Below are 27,386 nucleotides of genomic sequence, written 5' to 3' on the forward strand. Positions count from 1 at the left end.
GGTTCAAGAAGAATGCTAAAAAAATTTGGGGGTCTTGTGATTCAATACCATAGCAATGATGTGGAATAAAGTTCAGTATGAACTTGATATCCTCTTCCATTCTGGTGATTACCATTCCCTGAACCTTTATTGCTAATCCAGTTTGTGGGTGACCCCTCTCAAACTACTTCTGAATTGTCAAGGAAGTAGAGATCACTTTTTCTCCATTAAACAGTGCTACATCCCTTCATCAAGAAAATTATGATCCTGATTTTAAATGGCTTGGATGTCTTTACTACCTGAATATATCCTAATATTTTAGTGGAGAAAACTTGGGACCAGCATAGTCTCAATTATTATATTCTCCCTTTTGTAGTCTGTCCAAGATGGCTTTGTTAACACTAACCTGATTTCATTTTACAAAAACATTACTCTCTTGCGCAGCCCCTGATACTGTACCTCCATTGAGACCAAGCCTCAACTGACCCATTTCCTCTCCCCTCTAATTTATGAAAGAAGCCCTAGTACTAATTCTCAAATAATTTGACACCATAGATTTCACATTTTGACTTCAAAGAGAAGTTGCATAAATTGATTACCGGAAATTATTAAACTGCATAAAATCCAGCAAATTTCCCTTAATTATCTTACAATTAAATAACATAGTTAAAATGATAGTGGGCGCATGTGTATATATCGCTTACACATAGAAATTTTAGTGCATCTTTAAAACCAATTTTATTACCAACCAAACTGACAGCTAATCATAAAATAATTCTCCATTAGAGTTTAAATGCAGTAAGTATAGTCACAAACTTGTGAATAGTATTAGTTATGCTGGACAACAATTCTTTTCAAAAGGTTGGCTTCCTGAAAATCAATTGGGGATTATGATAGACAACTTCATGCGAACAGATAATTTCAGATTTGCTGTATCACATAGGAAGTTGGATAAATTTCAACCTTTATTGAATTTAACATGTTTAATATAATGATGCTGATGCATTGAATTAATTCAACTGACCAAAAAATGTTTTGCCGCTGATTTTCATTTGTACTCAGCATCTGATGCCTTCCAGTTGATCTGATTAAACCTTTCATATTTGTCACTGAACAACAGTGAAAAAGTCCCAAGTGTGAATGAAGAAAATTAATTTTCAATGACTTAGATTGAATGCATATTTCAAGCATGCAACCTACCAATGTAATGAACAGCATCTATATAAAATGTTTTAAAAATTCATTCTATGTAAATGTTTAACTGAAATTTATCTAAGATTACAATATCTCAAAAGAACTAGGAAACTGCCAAGGAACAGCAGATGAAATTTAACCTGTCCAGGTGTGAGATGTTGCAATTTTGACCTGTTAAAATGCAACACCTCATACCTGGTGAGTGCTGTACACCAGACTACGTAGAGTTCCGTGATTAAAAATGTGGGGCTGGTAGGTTAATTGGTCACATGGATGTATTAGGGCCTATGGGTTTGATACTATGTTGCAACTCTCTTTTAAAGTGACAACACAGGTAGACGATGTTAAAGGCATTTGGCATGCTTGCCTTCGTTATTTGCTGAGTAAAGGAGCGGGACTGATTTTACAACAGACAATTTGGTGTGTTATTCACTGGTAATCCAGGAAAGGTGTTAATCTGGAAAGTGCACTAAAGGTTCATGAGATGTTACTGGGATTGGTAGGATTAAATTGAAGAAGGATATGGCCAAGATGGGGCCTTTCTGGATTTAAAGAGGCTAAAGTGGGAAACTTAAAATAAATATTTTTCCCCAGGTAGAGGAACCTTATCTAGAGGGCATTGATTTAAAAGGTGTATGTGGGGAGCTGAGTGTATGGAATGAGCTACTGGAGGAAGAGGCAGAGATTGTGACATTTAGACAAGAACATAGATTGGCAAGGGTCAGTGTGATACGGACTGAATTCAGACAAATGGGACCTGCTTGATCAGTGTGGACAGGTTGCACTGTAGGATGTGAGTTTGTTGTAGTACTGACACTACGACTCATCTGCAGTCAGTTTACAAAGTAACATTTCACCCAAAATTCAAAAGAGTCTTTGCAAAAGAGTATTTAGAAAACAAATGACTGTTAACTAAATTGCACATACCACGAGCAGGATGAAGTTTGTATAAGGAATAATTGTTCACAATGCTACACATTAGTGACCATTGTAATGTGACAAAAACAATCAAAATTTAGAATTCATATTCCATCAAAACTGAGGCTCAGTTTATGTAAACACTGTTCATTTCTTTCTTTCATAAGTACTTACCCTTTCAAAGTTTTTCCTCTAGCTTGGCTTGATTGTATCCATCAATAGAAATACACTCCTGCCAAAAGTTGGCATCACATAACAGGAAGAAATGCTTTCTGTACCAAGAATTATGTTCAGTTGAGAGGAAGTGTGTTTTAACAGATAATTATGTAGTGTTTTCATGATGTAAAACTTCCTATTTAATTCACAAAACCTCCATGAGGTTTCGGGAGTATATTAGAAATGTATGCTGCTACTGGTTTTGGTATGAAAGTTATACAAAATATTGGGGTCAACTCCATGAGTCACTATCATTAACCCACTAAGGTATCTATTTTTAGGTTTATTCTTCCACTATCTTCTGATTTGGATTTTAAAACTCAGCTTTACATCCAATCATGCTTCCTGTTACAGGAAATGAGAACTGGCAGTTGACACTTTTTTTCAACAATAACATTTCTCATGGCTGGAAAAGTGAGCATGAAATGATCAAGACAGATCAATTATCAGTCAAGATAATAATTGACAACTTGTATTCATGGTTAGTACTTAAGCAAACATGCAAAAACTACATGGTTGTAAGATCTTTACCATGCAAGTGAACTTTAATGTTCATGGTTAGATGCATTGCTTGCATTATATGCAGGAAAAGCAGCCCAAAAAATACGAGTAGACGTGGAATATTTAATATGCCCCCTTCACAGGTTGGAACTACAACTCTTAAGCATTTTATGATTTTATTGCTAACTTTGTATTAATCCTAGTTTGTGTTATATTTGTACTTCTGAGTTATTTCAATGGATGACTTTCCAACTTTCATCCAATCAGAACCAGGTGACCAAAAAATGTTCAAGACTTGTGATGATGTCATGTTCTTTGGTGAATGACGACCTCTTAGACAACAACATTGGAATCAGTTGTTTGAAGTGAAGAATGGCCTGTTGTGATTTGCAGGAAAGTAAGCTTCAGTCCGGTATAGGTTGGGTAGCTCGTATGTTAAATTCTGTTGGCCTAAATAGTTACGTTTCTTCTGCAAGAGAAAAATAATGAAGTTCAGAAAACTTAACTGAAATGCAACAGCTGGAATATTGTTGCCTTTATACAATTTTACATTTCCATTGTATTTATCACAACTATTTCATGAACAGTTAGCTACCATCAGTCCAAATGAACCAAAGACTTTTCCCTAATGTAAATAATGAATATTTGATTAAGCAATTGCATTGTTAAAAATTATAAATAAAACATTAATGTATGGTTTTATGCTTTCACTTACATTCAAAAAAGGTGCATTGATGGAATGCAGAAATTTGCAAACACCATGAGACAAGTTGCCATAGTCCTTCTCTGCCTGAACCACTTGTTCCTCCAGTGTTGCTGCACTCTGTTTGACCATCTTCACAAAAATCTGACAAAGAGCAAAAACTTGGGCACTAATACAATTATGGCAGGTAATTCGTATTTTAGATCTGGCCTTCATGTTGCAGGAAAGATTTTGAAAAATATGAAGGGAGTAAAAGCCAATCCTATCAAAGCAACAAAACAAGATTAAGCCAAGAATTTGAAGCCAATCATTCTGAAGCTCGCATTTTGTCCAATTTGCAATTATAATTAGGTGATCAGCTCTTATTCCAATTTTTTTTTAATGCAAACAAGCACCCAGAGATATGCAGGTGAAACTGACACTTTTCTAAATGTCCACTCGGCCCCTATCTTTCTGTTCTGAATTGTGCAATTAAGTTGCTGTGTATTAACCTGAAACGGTAGAGGGACAAAATGATTTGTCATGCTCTGGAAACAAAATAAAAATCAAAGTGTGTAATTCTTTGAGTTTAATATAGCAACGCTTCAATTATGTCTCTTTCCATTAACCCTGTCAAGACACCCCATGAAGTAACAGGTTTGCTAGATACTTTAAATAGTTGTTACCTTGAGGAAAGGTTGAACAGGCTACGATTTTTTCACCAGGGGCCAGTAGAGTGAGATTAAATGGAAAATATGCTTCCTTTTGAAATGAAAAGTTTTCTGAGGTTTGCTCATCTTTGGAATTCATTCAGAAGTGAGTGGATGCAGACAATATCTTCAAGGCAAGATGAATCTTGATGCTGGGTGAATAACCTCTATTGAACAGCAGGAGTGAAATGTGCCCTATTCCTAATTTGTACTGTATCACAAGCAGGTTGTTTCAGACTGTATCATAATTGCATAATAAATTGATGTCACTAAAAAAAAACACCAGTATTGGATTATAAATAAAACCACACAAGATCTTGGCTGCAATTGCCAATAAGTATCCACGCTGGAGAGGAATCATGATTCCTCTCATGATTCTAATCATGAGGTTCTGCAACAATGAGAACCTGAAGGTAAATCCAGTGGTTCTCAACCTTTTCCACTTAAGTAATTCCTCACTAACCAAACAGCACCTATGATTATTTAATCATGAGTCCGTTTAAACTATTTCCTATTTAAATAGGCCATTTCTCCCATTAGTTTTCGAGAAGCATATTTTGATAAAGCATCAAAGAATATAAAATGCACCTTAAGAATGAAGGATTTATTTATTTACCAAAAGGGAGTTCCTGTAAACAGTTAACAGACAATTGGAGGAAATTACTACAGGCCTTTAATTAAAATTTACTTTTGGTCTTGCATTGTAAGGCAAGGAGGGCATAGGAGAAATTTAAAGTATGCAGTTTAAGTGTGTGAGGTTGAGAGATGAAATTCTGTCAATAAGCAAAGCATTTTCATTCTAAAGTGGATCTTCCTTTGCCCCAACTGTGCCAGGATCTGCAGTTCCAGCATTTGTCTCCGTCACTTCAGAACCCGCAAAACAAAGTCCTCAAACTAGAAGGATTGCCTTTCCTTTCATCAAATGAGGAAGATAAGATTTATATCTGAATAGGGCAATGCTGTCGTTCCAAATATTTCTTTTAAAAAAGCTCAACAGCCCCATCAAAATTAGTTATTTGACCCCCATTTCATTACTCCTTCAAGATGTGCATTTTATTAGTGTACAGTATTTAAATTATGGAAGCTCAGTTTTTTTTTCCAAAATCTTACTGTGCACAAACAAAAAGTTGCATGGAGCTGTTACTGAATTCTAAGTTGATGATTCAGGATTTCCTTTGAAATTAGATTTACAGGAACTGGAAAGGGGCTACGGACATCCTGAAACTTGAACTTATGGAGGACGTCAGGCTAGGTATTAAATATTTTCCAAGTGGGCCTCCTTGTAAATAAATCAGCTCTAACAATCAAATCTAAGGTAGCAAATAGCTCCATTACCAGAGCAAAAGTGAAAATAACTGATGTCCTGCAGCTTCATGCTGCCTACCCTTTGCAGCAGAATTTTTTCATGAGATGCAAAATGAACAGTCAATTCAAATTAATGCTTATTTGGGATCAATTTTATTTCACAGAACAATTTCAATATGCGAGTTGCCCAAGCACCTCAGCTGCATTCACCCAACTACTATAATAATTCAAACATTTGAAACTGCTGCAAAACGAAATGGCTCATTTTTATAAACTTTTTTTGGTAATGCAAGCAGAATCAATTATGGAAAGGATGGTGTCATCCAGTCATATGCAATATTGTTGATCGTAATATCTCACACTGGGGTTACAAAGACTTTTTTAAAAGGAAGGTAACCTTGTATTGAGTGAAAGATCTGATTAATAGATTACCGATAATTGTGGTTGGAATCCCAAGTCTTGATGGGAAACCTGGGTTCCCTTGCCGTGGAGGTTAATTTTATAATTTGTCGAATTGACATGCTTGGATTTCATTTGTACAGAGATGTCTGGATTAGGTTGGTTAAATCCCAGATACTGTACAAGATTTTAGGAGTGGTGGTTGCAGGTGGAAAAAATGGAAAATATAGAGAAATGTAGAATGGGTGAGAGTATTGGTCAAATTCAGATTCCCATCACATTTTAAAGGTTTGAGATAAGGGAATGGTGGGAAACTGCAAAAGAGTGACGAAGCATTTCTAACCACTGTCAGCATTGACTTGCTCTTGATACCTCCCATCCGTAGCTCCGTAATATAGATTCATACTGGTGCATATTTCTACAGTCCTAACAATTGATCAGGTATAACCCACTAATTTCTGTGGAAAGGTTCAGCTCAAGATCTCTTAAAACATCCACATAGTAAGGGGAGAGATTGGAATGACACCCATTGTCAATAAATTGGCTTCAAGATTGTCTTAGCCAAAAACATGGAATAAAGCAAAATATGATCATATCAAACATGATGATAGTTCACTGAAATTTTGAAGCCAAAACTGGTAATATCAACACTGCATACATTCAAAGGAAGATTCACAAGATATAATTATTAGCTTCGGGTCAAGAAAATACATGCATGTTTGAAGCCAAAAATAACTTGTCAGGAAAGCCAATTGGATAACATTTTCAAACTGCACCTGTAAATTTTAAGCCATTCTCCAGAGAAAATAATGATGACAGCTTGGCCTCAGATTAGTGCAGAGAAATTGGAGTCATTTCAAAACCTAATTGATCTCACTGTATAGCAGAATCAATCTTTTCTAAAGACCAGTAAACAAATTTCCTCCAATGTTTCATCAAAGAAAGGCACATTCTTCTGGGGAAATAAAACACTGATCCTAGTAATTTAAATTAAAAACTTTAAAATTATTGTCACAGGGTTAAATAGGAATATATTAATAATTTACTTTTGAATTGACTCATTAATGTTTTTAAAAGTACTTTTATTAATTTTAAAATGTTTCAGTTAATGATTGCAAGCCATTCACAATTTTGCTTTTCACCGCCAGGGAAAATTGTACATGATCAATTTTCCTGTTTCATTCCTTGATGCCCACAAATCTATCAACAGCAATCCTGAATAGACTAAGCAACTGAACATCCTTGACTATTCTCAGAGATAGCATTGTCTAAAAATACTTAAATAATATGGATTATATAATTGAAACAAAAGAGGAACTGATGGAATGGAAACTGAAAGCTCATTTTCTCGAGCTGGTGTACATTCTGTATACCAGGGAGTATGGTTCAAGAATAAAGGGTGAGCTATTTGGGACAAACATGTTCTTTTCCATTTGAATTTTTGTTTTGCAACTGGTGAATAGTCAAGGATGTTCAGTTGCTTAGTCTATTCAGGATTGATATTGATAGATTTGTGGACATCAAGGGATGAAACAGGAAAATTGAGCAGTAATGCCTGCTCCAATTCCTACAGGTTTTAATCTCTTTTGTGCAGAAAGGACTTGGAGTAGAACTATTTTTAGAAAATGCAGGCCATTGATACAATCCTGAAGTGTCTTTTATAAACATTTTTATTTTTCAACCTATCTTTAACATTTTACATCAAATCAACCATCAGGGTGTTCTTTAACGATATTATTTTCCAACTGAGTCACATTACAATCCAAACACTAATCGACATCTCAAAGTGTAATACTCCCAACAAAAACTTGGTGTTCAAGGATCACATTAACCTATTCGTGGAGGATTCACACGACATATCTCCTATGACACAGCACCACTATCTGAAGTCCATATACATGAGATTCAGAATTGTAATTTCATTTGGTGACGCAAATGCATCTAAAAATCATCACTAACCTCCATTTTATCGATCTTTGCAAACACCTCCTTCATTTCTTGTACCTTCCCCTTTACTTTTGGTATATTTCCATCCAGAATTTGAGAGGAGTCGTTTCGAATCTAAAATAAATAGAGCATTTACATTGAGTTTGTACAAAACTATGTCAATGTATTCTTTTGAAGTTTCAGCTACCCCACGACTAATTTCTTAATTCAAATTAATGGCCAAAGGCCTATCGGTACTGAGAACCCACGAGAATGTGGATTTACAATGACATATTCACACAAGAGATTTCCAATTGACTTAATGGTAAGCAGTTTGACTAATTTTCAATTGTCTTGTGTTTCTCAAGAGAATAAAATTACATTTCTAATTTTCAAGTTTAGTCTACAACATTTTTTAATCCAACTGTTTAAAGCTGTTTCTTGTACTATGTATATGACAATACACTCACATCCTGCAGAATTTATCACCAAAAACCAATGTGAAGGTATGAATATATCTTTTCCCAGATGAGAACAAATAAATTTTTGCTGTACATCTGACAATATTCCTTAAACTAGATACGTGTCTTTAATGTTATTCTTTGCAAAGCACATACAGCAGTAAAATTAAAGAAAATGGTTACCTTTAAGTACTTTGTATTAGTGTATGGAATAAAAATCACAGGATTTTGACAAAAATTATGCAAAACAAGGTAAACTGCAGCCTGACAGATCTATGGAAATTACTGTACAAGTTGTCCTGCTCTTCCACAAGATCCATTTCACCAATCTCTGATGCAATATTTGCAATAATAAGAGGTTGTGTATTTAGCAACTAAACCTTTTGTTGGGTTTGTACTTGATAATTTTTTTATATTTCAGTCTTACTGCCAAGAAAATTGAATAACATTTTCACATCACTGGAGTCTATTCCTTCAAATTTTGTTGATGATTTTTAAAACCTATTTTTCATCTTCCACTTTTTTTTGCATTTCTTGTTACTTATATTATTGGAACCTGCTTTCACAATGAACTAAATATACCAAGTTAAGCTTCCTAATTTAAATGGTCTCTCACCAAAGATTCTTCAATTAGATTGGTTAAAATGGGAATAAAGTTGCTTTTTCTGGCTCCAGATATCTAGATTCCCAGTGACTGGTTTGCCCCTGTTTAGTAATCACACTGCAGTGAAAGCAAAATCCAGGCCAACATATGCAATTCAATCACTTGTTTTATGCCAGTTTTTTTTTAATATTGTGAAGTTATTCAGGTAATTTACGCAGTCTAGGTAATAGAGCTGCTGAATTCTTCCAGCAGTTTATATTTTGTTTCTCAGTCAATTGTACATTTTGTACCGCACATTCCTATGAGAATAGGAGTATATATTCATTCAACATCAGTGATTGAAGTGTGTATATCATCAATCTTGTCCACTTTGAATACTAGCAAGTTTCTTGAACTTTCAATACGATGCTCAGAGTTCCAAAGAACAACATCCTCTGCACTGAATAATTTTATCTTAAAATTATGATGAATAAATTGGCTACATATTACATTTCTACTACATTTGGTAGAAAAACTGAAATGCACCAAAACGTACCATGTCAAGCATTCCACAAAATTCATCCAATCGGATTAACATTTCTTCAATACTCTCATCAAGTTCCTTGGCCTACAAGGGAAAAAAAATCAAACTGGTCAAATCAATAGTGATTCTAAAAAAGACATTTGATATACAAATTTCCTCCCATTCATGAATACGATTATAATTTCTCAGTATTATGTGACATTCGAGTTATTTAATGGGATGGTTGGGTCGTCATTGTGTAACAATAGTGACTTTAGATATTTATTGTTCATTACTCAAATCAGTGGAATTCATTCAGTTAAGGTTAAAACAAAATGCCAAGAGCCCAATGAAAATGAGAAGTCTTTGTAAATTGAACTCTCAATGTAATATGCTGAACACATAATCTTGGCTGGCACTCTACTATCTCCAAAGTGAGATAAACATTGAAGTCTGGTCTGTTTATCTGGACACATGTAAAAGATCAAATGGCTTAATTCAAAGTGATTTCTGTGTTTGAACCAACAATCTTTAACCAATATTATCAACCTATGCAAAAGCATTGCTCTGTTCATAAGATGTAAGATGGTGACTGTGGCTGAAATGACCAGGGTATTTTAAAAAATCTCATTTGATGTGCCATACAAGGCAACTGACCAACTGCCAGGAAGTGCGATCAAATTAGTTTTCTCAGATAGGAGAAATAAGGGCACAATAATCAATTCTGCCACAGGGGTTTAATGATATATTTAAATTTAGACATTCAGTATGTAACAGGCCATTTCAGCATGAGTACATGCCACCCAATTAACCTGCAATTTTTGGTGTGTTTCAAACAGTGGGAGGAAACCAGAGCCCCCACAGGAAACCCACACAGACACAGAGAGAATGTACAAACTTCTCAGATAGCGTGGTCCCAATTGCTGGTGCTTTAATGATGTCACGCTAACTGCTATGCCAATTGTATAGACTCAAAATAAAATTTTAAAATGCATAGATCTTTGTAAAAAGTAAGAAAATGAAACAGCACTAAACACATATTTGCAATTCACACATATCAAATTGAACTTAAATTTTGATAATTTTAACCATATGCAAATTGACATTTGCAACATGCACTATAGGAATATAATCCCTATTAATAATTAACAACAGCCACATAATCCCACAACTGCAGCTAAACACAGCTTTAACCACATCATCAAATTTTCTGATGACACGACCGTGGTGGGCCTGATCAGTAAGAATGAGAAGTCAGCGTATAGAGATGAGTGCAGTCACTAACAGACTGGTTGCAGAGCCAACAACCTGTAGCTGAATATTAAAAGAACAAAAGAAATGGTTGTCGACTTCAAGGGCCTGGGGGACCACGCTCGGCTGACCATTGACAGTTCCACCATTGAGGTCATCAAGAGTATCAAGTATCTTGCAGTGCACTTGACGCAGAACCTCACATGGTCCCTTAACAAGCTCCATACCATCCATCCTCACTACATTCTACAGAGGATGTATTGAGAGCATCCTGTGCAACTGCATCACCATCTGGTTTGGAAGCTGTTCCTCCTTGGACAGCAAGACCCTGCAGAAGATAGAGAAGTCAGCGAAAAGATCATTGGGGCTCTCTGCCTACCATGAAGGACGTCTACAACACTCAATGAAGACGAAAGGCAATACACCCCTCATGTAAACTTTACTCCCTTCTGCTATCTGGTAGGAGATACCATAGAACTCTGGTCTTTATGTCCAGATTGGTTTTTACTCCCCCCCCCCCCCCCACCCCCACCCAAGCCATCAGACACCTGAACTTCCAGAACATTTGGGGATAGGGTACTGATGACTTACTGTATAACTATTAATATTTTAATGTATTTAACTTCTATTCTATTCTAACATATTTATATAAATATGCTCCATGGACCTGGAGAAACACTATCCCTTAAATATTTTATTTAGATCAACACATGTATAATTATAACAGTTAGTATCAAATCACAATGTTAGTGTTTACAAATATATGTTGACTGATATAAAGAAAATAAAAATCTATTAAAATTACTAAAAACTACAAAAACTAAAAAAGAACCTTAAAACCAACTAGACCTCCCCCCACCCTTGCTAACCCCAATAACTAAAATCAAAATCTAAAATACATAATAACGTAACTATATAATAATTTGGATGCTTCAGATGATGCTTAAGGATCCTAAAAAAAACTTTTTCCAAAGGCTATTTCGGGAAAACTTCACTGGTTTGGAGAATTCAAAACAAAATGATTATAATTTTGATCTCATTATTCTAGTGCACGGGCTCCAAACTTGTAAACGTACAGAATATTTACCCCTTAAATTATAAGTAATTTTTTTCCAAAGGAATACAACTTGAATCTTCTAATGTTAACGAAACATCTGATTTCCAAGTAACAGCAATACATTTCCTTGCTAATACGAAAATGAACTTAACAAATTTCAAATGAAAATCTGATAAAGATAATTGAGATATATTCTCAAAATTTCCCAATGATAATAATTATGGATTTAACAGAAAAACCACATGGTAACTTGTTGTAAAAATTTACTAATAGAAATCCAAAAGGGTTTAACCTTTGAAGAAGACCATGTAGAATGAACAAAGGTTCCAATTTCTTTTCCACATCTAAAACATTGGTCTGATATATTTGATCTCCATCTATTCAAATTCTGAGGTGTAATATACAATTGATGTAAAACATCATAATGTTGTAATCTATACCTTACATTAATAGTATTAGACAACTTCTTTATGATATATTGAAATGAATTTTAGTCATTTCATCAACAATAATCTTCTAAATCTGTAAGATTTTAAAAAATCATCAGATCCTAATTTGTCTCTGAATTAGGCTCTTAATTGAAAATAACAAAATAGCATGTTACGAGGAATATAATTTTTAGTTGATCAAATGACATCGATCGATCATTATCATAACAAACTCCCAATTTAGAAATTCCTTTATTATGCCAAATATTCAAAAAAAGGTCATCTTTTGAAAAAACTGTGAGGTTTAATTAATGTCATTTTTAGGAATAAAAGATTTCCATCAATTTCTAATTTAACTTTATTCCAAATATTAAGTAAATGCTTCAATGTTGGAGCACCTCTATCCATTTTTATTAATTTTGGTTTCCATTTATAAATGAACTCTTCAGATATAGTTTCTCCAATTTTATTTAATTCAATTGCCACCCAAGATGGTTTAGTTTTCGCAAAGAAACAAGAAATCTTAGTTGTGTTGCCTTGTAATAATTCTTAAAATTAGTAAGTTTTAATCCTAGTTCATATTTCCATGTTAATTTTTCTAATGATTTTCTTGCCATTTTTCCTTTCCAAAGAAATTCCCTAACTTGTTTATATAAATCCTGAAAAAATTTTGAGGTATAGAGATAGGTAAAATCTGAAATAAATATTGAATTTTTGGAAAAATATTCATTTTAATACAATTAACCTCTAATTAAGTACTTTTAAAAATGTTCATCTATCTTCTTAAATAATGGAATATTATTTAATTTATAAAAAAAATTTCAAATTATTTTCAATACGTATACCTAAAATAAACTTTGTTTCAACATTGTGAATAATTTCCTTGTACCAATTCTATTGGTTCACCTTTATCCAGTTTTGTAATTTCTTATTAGTGAAATTTCTATATTTATTCTCTGAAGATGATTTTTGGATTTCTTTTTCCAATTTTTTTTTCTATTTTATCTATATCTTAATATATTCCTTTTTAATTTTTGAAGTATAATATAATTTGTCTTTGGAAATAAGTTTTTAATGCATCTCAAATAATAAACTTATCTTCTGTTGAATGAAAATTTGTATCACAAAACAATTCTATATGCTATCTTATAAAAAAGAAAAATTTTCCCTTTTCAATAATAAAGAATTTAATCTCCATCTATAGACTGAGTGTTGCTTTTCATCAAATTCCAATTCAATCAACAATGATCAGATGAAAATGATCAGATAATATTCTTGTTTGATAATCTATATTCAAAACTCTTGATTAATTGTGAGCCAAAAGCAAACAAAAAAGCAATTCTAGAATATGTATTAAATCTATTAGAATAAAAGGAATCGTCCCTGTCTTTAGGATGTATCGTTCTCCATATATAAATTAAATTTAAATCTTTCAATAAAACTAATGTTTTAGCCACTTTTAATTTAACTATTGTTCTTGATGATTTACCCAGCAAAGGATCCAAACAAAAATTAAAATCTCTTCCTACTAAAATATTTTCATGGACATCTGCTAAATTCAAAAAAGTTCTTGTATAAATTTCTGATCATCTGTATTTGGTGCATATGTATTTAACGAAGTTCATTGCTCAGAAAATATTTGACAATTTACCTTTACCTATTTACCTGCCAGATCTGTAATTACATTTTGAATTTTAACTTGTAATTTTTTCTTAAATAAAATTACCACTCCTATAGCTTTAGAATTAAATAAAGAAAGAAAAACTACCTGACCTATCCAATCTCTTTTTAATTTCAAATGTTATTTTTCAATTAAACTAGTCTCTTGTAAAAAAAGTGATATCTACTCCCAATTTCTTAATAAGACAAAATTTTCTTTTTTATTGTTCCGTTAATCCCATTAATATTAAAACTCATAACCTTAACTGTTTTATTCATTTTTAATATATGTAAATTTTAGAAAGTTCCTTTCCATCCTCCTATCCAGGAAGAATTCCCATTGAAGAATGCAGAAGAACAGAAAGATCTGGGAATAATGGTTCACCGTTCTTTGAAGGTGGAATCTCAGAGTGATGAAGAAAGGTTTTGGAAAGGTTATAAGGGCTGGCCTTTATAAATCAAAGCATAGCATATACAAGTTGGGAAATGACATTCAAGGCTTTGGTGAGGCCAAATTTAGAATATTGTGTACAGTTCTGGTCACCAAATTACAGGAAGGACATCAAAAAGGTAGAAAGGGTGCCAAGAAGATTTACTAAAATATTGCCTGGATTTCAGAATCTAGATTATAAAGAAAGATTGAGTAGATTAGGTTTTTATTCATTGGACCGTAAAGGTTGAGGGAGGATTTGATAGATGTATTTAAAATTACGAGAGGGATAGATAATAGATGTGAATAGGATCTTTCCCTTGAGGGTAGGTGAGATTCAAACAAGAGGTCATGAGTTGAGAGTTAGGGGGCAAAAGTTTACAAGTAGCATGAGGGGGAACTTCTTCACTCAGTGTGGTGGCTGAGTGACCTTCCAGAAGAGGTGGTTGCAGTGAAGTCAATCTTGTTCTTTATGGAAAAATTGTATAGGCATATGGATGAGATGGGATTGGAGGTTTATGGGCAAAGTGCAGGTAGGCGGGACTAGAGGAGAGCAGTTAGATCGGTACGGACTAAAGGGGCCAAGATGGCCTGTTTCCGTACTGAAATTGCTATATGGTTAAATTAATTTGGTCCTGAACATCAACATCTGCAATCCAAAAATTTCAGAATTATTCAATGTAAGCACATCATGAATAATTATTATTAAAAAAAGAGAAAAAGAAAGATAAAACAAAAATTGCCTCAAAATGCTAAAGATACTAGCATTACCACCCTCCATTTCACGGGTCGTGGTCAAACCATGAAAACATGTGGCCGCCAGAAATCAATGAACACATTCCCCGACCCCTGGAAGAAAAAAATACTTTTCTATTCAACCAACAACTCTTCCCAATATGAAATGTCTTCATCCATCATGGAGAAAAAAAAAAGAAAAAGGGGGAAATAACACTCCCTCTCTTATTCATCAGATTCATTACAAATAATCAGCATCTTTTATTACCTGAATTTTAGACAAACTCTCCGCATTCTCTTCAGCCAACACATGACTTGTTAAAAAACATATTCTGCTGATCTGGTATAAATACTTTCAGAGTAGCTGGACAACAGAGAACAAATCTATAACCTTTATCATATAGAACCTTCTTGACCAGATTAAAATCTCTTCTTTTCTTTAGTAGAGTTTGACTCAGATCTGGATTTTAAAAAATCTCATTCCCTTCATAATTCAAAGGTCCATGCTCGCTAGCTCTTCTCATCACTAAACCAAGAATCCCCTCTATCCTGGTAGTTTAAAAATCTAATCAGGAATAATCGAGATCTCTGGTTAAGACCCAGCTTTGATCTTAAGACTCTATGAGCTCTCTCAATTACTATCTTCTTCTCCAAATATTCTCAGTATCCATTCTTGAAAAAAAAAAAATCGGATCACATCTTGACCTTCTTTGCCTTTGGACATCCCCACAATTTTAAGATTGTTTCTTCTACTGTAATTTTCCAAAATGTCAATTTTCTCAAGCAATTTTTCATTCAGAAAGATCAAACTAGTCATTGTATCTTCATTTATATTTTGATGTTTCTTCAATACATTGTACACCTTCAAGTACATCTTGGATGTTCTCTTCCACTTAATCACTCTTTGTGAAATATTATTTATCAATTTTGTCATATCTGTCCTGACGCCTCAGTTCTGTTAAAAGTTTAAAATGACTCTCCAATGCATCAGAAAATCTATTTTAGCTTCAATTTTATTCTTTTCTTTAAAAAAGTAATTTTCTTGCCTCTGAATCTTTCTTCCTCTGATCTTTACATTTCTTCTTCACTTCCTTGCTCTTCTAAGTCCTCTTACACTGGAGAAGTGTCATCTTTTTGAAGTGGCCCTTTAAGAGAATTTTTTCCCTCTGCAACGCACATGCCTGACTTCTCGCGCACGCCCAATGTTTTACTTTTCTCCAGCACCATCCTTATTGGGTGTCGCAAAGAGAGCTCCGGAGGAAGAACCCTCTATTGGGTCTTCACCAGCAGATCCAGAACCAACTTCAGTGGTCTGCTTCATCGACAAGGTAGGCCCGAAATCTCTTTTTTTCTTCTCTTCCGATTTTTTCATTGGTGTTACCTTTATAGCTTTTACTTTTTATAGTGACATTTTTTTTCTTCTGTTAATAACTTTAAAATAGTTTTTATAAAATTAACTTTTTTCAATATGTACTTTTTTCAGTTAATCCAACGGGAGTTTGTAGGTTACGTGGTGCTCCTCATAGCATCACATGATATCCCCGAGAAACGCTATCTCATCTTTACTGTGCGAGAATTATATGAATGATAAATAAAAGTGACTTGATAATCCATTACAGATTTTATGCCTTCATAAACTAAAACATGGACTTTCACTTGTCACATAAAGTTTACATTATGCAATTTTTATTCAGTTTGCAAACTGATAAATGCCAATGCTGTTTTTGTTCATCTCCTATTGATGCAAGAACACCAAGAACAGCCCCAAGCCAAACATTTAGACTCATAATGCAGACATAAATAATCAGATCACACAGATGACTTCCTGGAAATCAAGAATTCATGAACAAAGAGACAAGAACATAAGGAATAGGAGCAGAAATAGGCCATTTGGCCCTTTGAACATCTCCCACCATTTAATAAGATCATGGCTGACTGGCTGTGGACCCAACAATACCTAACAGCCTTTTCCCCATAGTCACAAACTCCCCTGCTATGTAAAATTCTTTCTAGGCTATTTAATGAGTCAGCTTCTACTGTTTCCTTGGGCTAAGAATTCCCCAGATTCACTACTCTCAGGGAAAAGCAGTTATTTCACATTTCTGTCAAAAATCTCCCCAAATTTTGTTACCTACCTTTTGCCCAATTTTTTTAACTCATGTGACAATTGCTGACTTCTAATGCAATGGGACCTGCCAGAGTCCAGAGAATTTTGTTAAATTACCATAAAAGCATCTTCTCTCAGTTTCACTAACAGCACTCAAGAATCGATAATCTTACGGTAAAAAGTCTTCTGGGGGAATAATTCCAAACAATTACAAAGAAACACTTTGCATCCAATGCTCTAGATTGCAAATAGAACCTGGATATGCTATGTTGTTATTTCATATCATAACAAAACATTAATAAAGATCAAGTTAAAATTCAACTGAAAAAAATTATTTCAAGGGTACAGGAGGCAGGAAAATGGGACTGGGATTTGTATGGACCCAGAGGGCTGTATCACCACCTCCTGTGCTGTAGTTAACAAATTGTCCAAACAACCATCTATATACAAATTTTTAAAAAATTAAAAGTAAACAAGTTTTTTTTTAGATAATTGCTTTTCCAGGGTTTTCTTCCAGTGATCTAAAATTGTGCCCTATTCACACCCAAGGAACCCATTATAAACTATCATGTCCATGGTGGTAAACCCCATAATGAGAGCCTTATTTTCCCTTTTCCCAGTTTTTTTGTTTCTTCTGCTTTCCACATCCTATGCATCTGCCACAGTTATTACACCCCTACTTCCCTTATCTTTTTTTAAACACCTCAAATCCACTTCTTCTCACCCTATCCCCTGTCACTCAATTCCTCCACCTGTCATATCTGCTCCCAGAGAAAGTGTTTAATTCCTGAACATCTGAGAAGTCCCTCAAAAACATGGCTTCCCCTGAACTGCCATCATTTCAATCCTCAACCACATATCTATTTCCCATATGTGTTCTGGGCCCCTCCAAGCTAATGCAAAGATTCCCTTTGCCCTCACCTACCATCCCACTAGCTTCCACATCTATAGTGGAGTATCTATGGAAAATAGCGCCTATGGCAAGCAATGAAATTGAGCCCCCCTCAAATTAAAACTAACTTACTTCAACCCTTCATCCCACAACCAGCCCCTGCCACCATGATGCCACCTACTTCACCTTCCCTATCTGCCATCACCACCTCCTCTCTTCACGTCCTCACAGAGGGAGGGAGGGACACACTACATGCCGCATGTGTGAATTTTGGCCAGCGGTCACCGATCCTCCCTTTCCCCTCCCAGAGTCGCATCACAGAAAAGAGCAAAATCAAAAATAGCGCTGAGCAGTTAGAAAGGTTCAGTTGAAGACTAGGATTCTAGATCACTGAGCCAAATTCTCCTACCCTCAGGATCTTTTATGTTTTAATTAGGCAGGACTATTTCTGCTCTGTTTTATTCAAGAGGAATACCACAAAGAACACAGGGCTTCACTGGGATGGATATCAGCAGGAATATTATTTGAGAACAATATTCTCAAATCCTGTGCCTTGGAATAACCATTTTAAAATGTTCACTCTCACTAAACTCAGATGAGAAAATACAATAAACCAGCATCTGTCAACGGTTGCTCTGCGTACCACCTGATGCTCCATGGATCTGTTATAGGTGGTTCTTGGTGAAGCAGCAAAAATAAAATTGCTCTCATATAATGCATAAAGCAAGTGTATACAATTTACAACAAAATCGGCAAAAAAATTGTAACAAAAAAAATTCCAACCAAAACAAAATTTTCGATAAAGGGTGCCGACCCAAAATGCTGACAGATCACCGGTCTCGATAAGATTCGCTGCATCCTACCCCCTCCTTTTTATTCACAAAACAAAATTCCTGTTGGTAGTCTTGGAAGGAGCTCGAGCTCAGCCCCCTCCTCCTTCGGGTTTGTTACAGGTGGCCTAACACGTGGGCGAAAAAGAGATTGAGAAACTCTGCTATAAGCTTAGCTTACCAACAGATTGTTCCAAGGGATGCCAAACTTTGAGCAGGTAGACTTTGGGGAAGGTAGATGCTGTACATCCACTCAGACCCCTAATGGATAGGTTTCACACTCTATTTACACACATACACCTAGTAAAACATCTGAGCTGAGAGGATTCAATAACCCACCACCTGCTCAGCAAAGAGTGTGGTCAGTCTTGCTGGTCATGTATGAACTTGGTTCCAAAAAAACAGCTGCAACTATGACCCAGATGCAGAGCTGGCACTGAAATAGCAACAAAGACCACTATCATCTCTCAGTTCCAGCCCAATCAGTGGCTGACAGTACACATGCATTACAAATAGCCAGATGAAAAGCATGAATCTATGCAAATTCAAAAGGCACCGACCTCCCAAAGATTCTCCACCCCCCCCCCCCCCCCCAATACATAGAGGTCATTCCCATGACAAATGCTCTCCCACCCACCTGCCATCCACCCGCCACCCAGTCTCAGGAAAACATTCTGTTTTGGAATTGTTGTCCTTGCTCTAGTTCTCCACAGAGTAGTGATCTGGAGGAAATCGTGGCACAGGATAAACACCTGGCTTCCAATAGCGAAGCCCACATCCCAATAAGTGGAACTCTGCCCATTCCTTAAAAAAAACCTCACCACTGACTCAGATATCCTGTAGATGGGACAGAGAATACCTGGGGACGGGTCCCGGAGTGCCAGCAGGACATGACTTAACCATTCTGCCTTGGCAGTAACGTTGCTGGAACAATCCTCAGACCCATTATAGAACCTCCCTCTGAACTTGAATGGTCATCCCAAGCACCGTCCAGCCAGGGGCAGCAGCATAGGCAGGGTTCCAGAACTACCAATCCCCTCCTCCCTGACTGCCATACCCTAGATATGCCTATGCGCATCTAACATTATCCTCCAGAATTTCCGTCACCTACAACATGATCTTTCCCACCAGAAATGCCTTTCCCTCTCTTCCACTTTCTACAGTGATGTTCCCTCCGCTACTACCTTGTCAACTTAGCCATCCACGAGCAGGGAATCTAAGTGGTCATTCATTTTAATTCCACACACCATCCCCATGCCAACATGTCTATCCATAGCCAAACCAAGGCTCCTCACAAATTGGAGGAACACCCAATATTCTGTCTGGGCCCTCTCCAAACTCCTCCCGCGAAACTCTCCCTTTCCCTAACCCAATCTCTTTTCCTCAGCTCCCTGTCCAATTTCTTTCCCTCAGCTTTTTGCTCCTCTATCCTCCCTCCTATATCTACCTAAGACCTCGAACCTGTTCGCCTGTATTCCTCCCACCTTTTTATTCAGACACCCACTGATATTTTTGGTCACGCCTTAAAGAGCTCAGGCCCAAAATGTAGCTTAACCTTTACCACCTACAAATGCTGCGAGACCTAAGAGTTTCTCCAGCGCTTTTGTGCATTGCACTACAATCACAGCGTTTGAAGATTTCCTTTTACATTTTAATTTTAACTTTCCCCACCAGCAAATTTCCTTGCTGCAGCAAAGTGCCATGCTCCCTCTCATAAAGTAGATCAATAATGAATGATTGAAATTATCTTTCTGGTGTGGAAATGAGAGATGAACGAGTTCCTATTTGTATCACCAATTTAATCTACTCCCGTGAGAATCCTGTTCTTGGCCCAACTAGTAAAGCTACTGCTGCACGGCTCTGTCATCTCCAGATCAATTCTGACCCCAGGGTGCCATTTTGTGGTATTTGCATGTTCTTGCTGCAATTGCAAGTGTTTTCTCCAGATGCCCCGGTTTTCTCCCATATCCCAAAAATGGGCATCTTGTTAGGTTAATTAGCCACTGCAAATTGCTCCTGGTGTGTATGGAGAATGGGAGTGGAGTGAGAATAAACACTAGGATTAATACAGGATTATCATAAATAGGTGGTTGATAGTTGGCATGGACAGTGGGTCAAAGGATTTGTTTCCACGCTTTCCTCTCCATGATCGAGGTAAATATTGCAGCATGGTAGATAATACAACACCCTAGTTGAAAACTCTGTGGCACCTGGTGTTCCTAGACTGTCTGATCTCAGAAGCTAAGCAGGCTCAGGATGGGACAGTACTTGGAGGGGAGACCTCCTTGGAACACCAGGTACTGTGGGTTTTTGTGAGGGGAGATGGACAAAATGGTGACTCTGTCTGCCTTATGGTAGACAAAAGTTAAAGAATTTCATGTATGTTGCATTCTAAATGGAGTATTTTTCTTTGGCTTGGCTTCGCGGACGAAGATTTATGGAGGGGGTAAAAAAGTCCACGTCAGCTGCAGGCTCGTTTGTGGCTGACAAGTCCGATGCGGGACAGGCAGACACGGTTGCAGGGGAAAATTGGTTGGTTGGGGTTGGGTGTTGGGTTTTTCCTCCTTTGCCTTTTGTCAGTGAGGAGTATTATATATATACAAGGACTGCCTAAAGAAATCTCTTGGTGCCTGCCACATTGACCACCGCCAGTGGGCTGATATCGCCTCAAACCGTGCATCTTGGCGCCTCACAGTTCGTCGGGCAGCAACCTCCTTTGAAGAAGACCGCAGAGCCCACCTCACTAACAAAAGACAAAGGAGGAAAAACCCAACACCCAACCCCAACGCACCAATTTTCCCCTGCAACCGCTGCAACCGTGTCTGCCTGTCCCGCATCGGACTTGTCAGCCACAAACGAACCTGCAGCTGACGTGGACTTTTACCCCCTCCATAAATCTTCGTCCGCGAAGCCAAGCCAAAGAAGAAAAGATATGACAATAATGAATTAACCTTTAGTGTGACTGTTATGAACCTGAAGGTTTAGAAATTATATAGATCATCACATTAACCATTTGACTTCAACCTTCCAATCTCCAGACCAGAGCTAAACTCCTTCTTCCAGTATGTTCCAAAGGTATGGATAATCTACAATGGTTCCCTTAGGTATGAATTAGGGGCACAACTACAGATCACAAACAGTTTATCCAGAAAAAGCATTTAGCTGATTTAGTTTTTGTTTTAATTCCAGGATTTATTTCCCCTGGAGGCCTGAATACTGTCAATTCAGTTTTCTAAATCTTAAAAAAAATTAAACACATCACTAACAAGTCAAAATCTTTGATTGAAGACCTCTCAAAGTCGTGGCAATGTGAGATTGCAAAGGCCATGTACTAATGGTGAACGTAGAACACAATATCCCAAATTATTAACCAAACCAAGCCCTGCCTGCCTACCGGTGGCAGAATCTTCAGCATCCTAAAACCCACAGAAGTAGAGGGGTTAATCCTGACTGCCTGTGGAGATTTATACTTGAAATTTTAAATATTTCTAAAAGCCACCCAAGCATTGTTAAGACCAGTGCCACGACAGTCAGGAAGGCAAGGTAATATCAAAGGCCTCAGGAAGATGAACAAGGAATGCCTCCATACCAGAAGCTGCTCCTTCAGAATCTGTGCCCCACAGGATTTTATTATAAGTAGAAAAAACAAAGGGCAAGATTTAAATATACCACCAGCTGTACTCAACGTAGATACTCATTGGATCTCAATAAATTTACTCTGCAAGAATTCCTTAGTACGGCAGAGAAGCATCATTCAGGGGGGTACTTTTTGACCCTGTTAAATATCAAATGTTTCAGCATTGTGACTGATGTAATAGAATTGTATCCTTTATTTTATAGATTTTTAAAAAGTTATAAAATAAATGGTTCACATAGCATAGCCGTTAGTACAATGTTGTTACAGCGCTGATGTTCAGGACTGGGGTTTGAATACTGTGCTGTCTGTAAGGAGTTTGTACATTCTCCCCGTGTCTGAATGGGGTTTCCAGTTTTCTCCCACCATTTAAAATCATACCAGGGTACAGGTCAATTGGGTGGCATGGACTCGTGGGCTGAAAGGACCTGTTAAGTGCTGTATGTCTAAATTTAAATATAATAGATGGGCAATGCTCTGATGTTATTTGATTGTTTTCTCCTCCAAGGGTTGTGTTGCATTATGGACAGAATTTAACAACAACGTTGAATGGAAAGATTCTCACAAAAGTCAAACAACAATCTTGCTAACCATAAATAAACAAAAACAGAAATATGCTGGAAATGCTCAAGTCAAAGGCCTCTCTCAGAACATTAAATCAATTTCTCTTTGTAGATGCTGTCATAGAAGTATATTCAGCATTTTCTGTTTCAAGCACCTGCAATTTTTAAAGCTTTTATCAGGATTTCTAAATTGACTCAGTTGTATTATTCAATCATCAGTCCAATATTGTGAGGAGAAAAAAATCTGCAACAATCTTAGAATTAAAGGAACATGGCACAGGAGCCCATTCAGTGTCCTTGGCAGAAACAATATAAAAAAAGATTTGAGTCCCTGACCTTCCTCAGAGATAGTCAGGGAACCCTGTTAAGCTTAACTAGGTCACGTTCACTGGTGACTTGAACAGGAAAATGGCCGACCTAGTTACTCCTGTAATGTCAGCACGCAAGCGTCACAGGGAAACCCCTGGCTGAAGTGCCTGTTGTGATCGAAGGGAGAGAGGGGTTGCTGTTGCGGGGCCTGGGATGGGAGGGGGTGGGGAGAGAGGTCATTGCCGTGGGGGGAGGGAAGAGAGGTCGCCGAGTGGAAGCCGCAAACTGCCACTGCTGAGAATGCCGCTCCAGTTCGTAGTGATGGCTCAACGTTTACTTAAGCGGGACGTTGCTAGGAGAGGGAGGGGGGTGGCGACTGATGGCCGGTTGTGGAGGGGGAGACTTATTAACGGTTCCCATGAGTGCGTGACGCATCACTTACCGTGTCATTGTAGTGGCAGGATCTCCCTTAAATCGCCAGGTTGGTGATTTAATGGGTTGATACCCCCCCACCCCCCCGGCAGTTTAAAAGGTGTTTCCAACATCTTTGCCCCAGTGATCACACCCAGGTCCCAGGATGGCGTCCCAGGGGATGCCGAAACATGTTAACTGTACCCAGCTCCTTCAATCCAGTCACCTCAACAAAACCAACAGATCATCTTCAGGTCCATGGTTCAAGGCCTGGGCCCGGACACGGGGTGGGGGGGTGGGCGGCTGGAGCGGCCCAGACCCAGAACGGGTGGGGGGTGGGCGACTGTCGAGGCCCAGACCCGGAGTGGGTGGGGGGGGGGGCGGCTGGCGAGGCCCAGACCCGGGGTGTGGGGGGGGGGGGGCGGCTGGCGAGGCCCAGACCCGGGGTGGGTGGGGAGGGGGGGGGGAGACGGCTGGCGCGGCTCAGACATGGAGTGGGTGGGGTGGGGGCAGCTGGCGAGGTCCAGACCGGGAGTGGGGGGGGCAGTTGGCGGGTCCCGGACCAGGGGTGGGTGGGGGGGGGGGCAGCTGGTGAGGGCTGGGCCTGGGGTTGGGGATGGGGTGGCTGGCGGGTCCCGTTCCGGGGTGGGGGGGGGAGAGGGGCGGGGGGGAGGGGGGGCCCGTTCCCGGGGGGCGGGGAGGGGGGGCCCGTTCCCGGGGGGCGGGGAGGGGGGGCCCGTTCCCGGGGGGGCAGGGAGGGGGGGGCCCGTTCCCGGGGGGCGGGGAGGGGGGGCCCGTTCCCGGGGGGCGGGGAGGGGGGGGCCCGTTCCCGGGGGGCGGGGGGGGGAGGGCCCGTTCCCGGGGGGCGGGGGGGGAGGGCCCGTTCCCGGGGTGGGGGGGGGAGGGCCCGTTCCCGGGGTGGGGGGGGGAGGGCCCGTTCCCGGGGGGCGGGGAGGGGGGGCCCGTTCCCGGGGTGGGGGAGGGGGGGCCTGTTCCCGGGGGGCGGGGGAGGGGGGGGCCCGTTCCCGGGGGGCGGGGAGGGGGGGCCCGTTCCCGGGGGGCGGGGAGGGGGGGCCCGTTCCCGGGGGGCGGGGAGGGGGGGCCCGTTCCCGGGGGGCGGGGAGGGGGGGCCCGTTCCCGGGGGGCGGGGAGGGGGGGCCCGTTCCCGGGGGGCGGGGAGGGGGGGCCCGTTCCCGGGGGGCGGGGAGGGGGGGGCCCGTTCCCGGGGGGCGGGGAGGGGGGCGGGGAGGGGGGCGGGGAGGGGGGGCCCGTTCCCGGGGGGCGGGGAGGGGGGCGGGGAGGGGGGGCCCGTTCCCGGGGGGCGGGGAGGGGGGCGGGGAGGGGGGGCCCGTTCCCGGGGGGCGGGGAGGGGGGCGGGGAGGGGGGGCCCGTTCCCGGGGGGGCGGGGAGGGGGGCGGGGAGGGGGGCGGGGAGGGGGGAGGGGGGCGGGGAGGGGGGCGGGGAGGGGGGCGGGGAGGGGGGCGGGGAGGGGGGCGGGGAGGGGGGAGGGGGGGGGAGGGGGGCGGGGAGGGGGGGCCCGTTTCCGGGGGGGCGGGGAGGGGGGCGGGGAGGGGGGCGGGGAGGGGGGGCCCCGTTCCCGGGGGGCGGGGAGGGGGGGCCCGTTCCCGGGGGGCGGGGAGGGGGGGGCCCGTTCCCGGGTTGGGGGGGGGAGGGCCCGTTCCCGGGGGTGGGGGGGGGAGGGCCCGTTCCCGGGGGTGGGGGGGGGGAGGGCCCGTTCCCGGGGTGGGGGGGGGAGGGCCCGTTCCCGGGGTGGGGGGGGGGAGGGCCCGTTCCCGGGGTGGGGGGGGGGAGGGCCCGTTCCCGGGGTGGGGGGGGGAGGGCCCGTTCCCGGGGTGGGGGGGGGAGGGCCCGTTCCCGGGGTGGGGGGGGGGGAGGGCCCGTTCCCGGGGTGGGGGGAGGGGGGGCCCGTTCCCGGGGGGCGGGGAGGGGGGCGGGGAGGGGGGCGGGGAGGGGGGCGGGGAGGGGGGCAGGGGGAGGGGGGCGGGGAGGGGGCGGGGAGGGGGGCGGGGAGGGGGGCGGGGAGGGGGGCGGGGAGGGGGGCGGGGAGGGGGGCGGGGAGGGGGGGCGGGGAGGGGGGCGGGGAGGGGGGCGGGGAGTGGGGGCCCGTTCCCGGGGGGCGGGGAGGGGGGCGGGGAGGGGGGGGCCCGTTCCCGGGGGGCGGGGAGGGGGGGCGGGGAGGGGGGGCCCGTTCCCGGGGTGGGGGGGGGGAGGGCCCGTTCCCGGGGTGGGGGGGGGGAGGGCCCGTTCCCGGGGTGGGGGGGGGAGGGCCCGTTCCCGGGGTGGGGGGGGGAGGGCCCGTTCCCGGGGTGGGGGGGGGAGGGCCCGTTCCCGGGGTGGGGGGGGGAGGGCCCGTTCCCGGGGTGGGGGGGGAGGGCCCGTTCCCGGGGTGGGGGGGGGAGGGCCCGTTCCCGGGGTGGGGGGGGAGGGCCCGTTCCCGGGGTGGGGGGGGGGGGGGGCGGTACCTGCAACGGGCCCGGCTCGGCATTACCTCTCGGCAGGGATCCCCGGCCAGGCTCGCCGCCAGCTCCTCCACCACCCAGCTCTGCCTGTCTCCGGCCGGCGCGCCCGTCCCCGGGCTCCCGCTCTCTCCAGCCTCCATCTGCCTTCTCGACTTCCTCGGGACCGCAAGGCGTTTCTGCACCGTCTCCCCGCTCCGCTGCCCGTTACCTCGGCGACAGCGCGACCATGTCCACCGCGCATGTCTCTGCTACCACCTCCTGGGCTGCAGGCGGCGCTCCCACTCTGGCTCTTGGGCGACATCTGGTGGCAGGAACGTGACTCCTCATTGGTGGAAGGGCCTCCCTGTGGAAGGGGCTGCAATTCCGAGTTTCACCAAACCACGGAACATTTCAAAGATCATTTCAGATTTGCTCTATCATGTGGGAAGTTGGAGAAAAATTAAATGAACTTTTATTGAATTTAGCAATTTAATCACATCCTGACGCTGACACTTAACTGACCTAAAAATGTTTTGCCGCTGATTTTCATTTGTACTCAACATCTGATGCCCATCATGTCAGTGTCCAACAATGGTCGGCCGGCATTGATGGATTCCAGTTGCCCTGATTCTACTTTTCCACAATGGTAATGTCCTGGAGAAACCTTTCATCGTGTTCTTCACTGACGGCACCAAGATCAGCGGTGAAAAAGTCCAAGTGTGAATGCGGAAATTGAATTTTCAATGACATGCTGCACTTCATGGTTTTGGATGCTTGAAGGAGACTTAAAAGGTGACATAAAAATCACAAAAATAGGTCATAGCTTAAAAAAAGGTATGTGATAGGAAATTTTTAAGGTAATTATTGTGATCAGCAACCCAAAATCCATAAATACATCCAAAAATATTCAGTAAACAAACTCTTAGTTGCCCAGTGTCATCAAATGACTAACACAGGAAAATAGAAAGAGATTATTAAAAAGAATATTTAAATCTTACAGTAACAAGCTAAAGAAACAAAATTTCACCCAGATGAGACAATTTTCAGTCCAAGATTGACAGTTAATATCATTTGCCAAATTATTAACAGTACACAGAAATAAACAACATACAAAATTTAAACAATTGTTTAAAAATACAGTTGTTAAATATCAAACAAAATCAGAACACTTTCCACTTTCTTCAGGTGAGAGGGATAGCTATGGGAACCTACGTGGGTTCCAGC

At 41.2% G+C, this 27,386-nt stretch overlaps 1 protein-coding gene across 1 annotated transcript; it reads right to left on the bottom strand.

The window, feature by feature from the left end:
- Positions 1-692: 692 nt before the first annotated feature.
- Positions 693-26,455, bottom strand: LOC138735595 (biogenesis of lysosome-related organelles complex 1 subunit 4-like). Its single transcript, XM_069883638.1, has 5 exons — positions 26,213-26,455; positions 9,431-9,502; positions 7,864-7,965; positions 3,524-3,655; positions 693-3,277 (listed from the first exon to the last, which is right to left on the bottom strand). The coding sequence occupies exons 1-5, from the start codon at positions 26,321-26,323 to the stop codon at positions 3,161-3,163; spliced, it is 534 nt and encodes a 177-aa protein (XP_069739739.1). The 5' UTR covers positions 26,324-26,455; the 3' UTR covers positions 693-3,160.
- Between the last annotated feature and the right edge of the window lie 931 nt (positions 26,456-27,386).

The sequence above is a fragment of the Narcine bancroftii genome, chromosome 6, assembly GCF_036971445.1.
Source record: "Narcine bancroftii isolate sNarBan1 chromosome 6, sNarBan1.hap1, whole genome shotgun sequence".
Lineage (NCBI taxonomy): Eukaryota > Metazoa > Chordata > Chondrichthyes > Torpediniformes > Narcinidae > Narcine > Narcine bancroftii.

What these genes read in the sequence shown, in the direction of transcription:
- LOC138735595 (XM_069883638.1), bottom strand. Translation starts at nt 26,323, where the DNA reads ATGGAGGCTGGAGAGAGCGGGAGCCCGGGGACGGGCGCGCCGGCCGGA. An exon ending in CAAAGATCGATAAAATGGAG is followed by an intron (nt 3,656 to 7,863) that starts GTTAGTGATGAT and finishes GCTCTTTGTCAG; the next exon opens with ATTTTTGTGAAGATGGTCAA. An exon ending in TCAATGCACCTTTTTTGAAT is followed by an intron (nt 3,278 to 3,523) that starts GTAAGTGAAAGC and finishes TTTCTCTTGCAG; the next exon opens with AAGAAACGTAACTATTTAGG.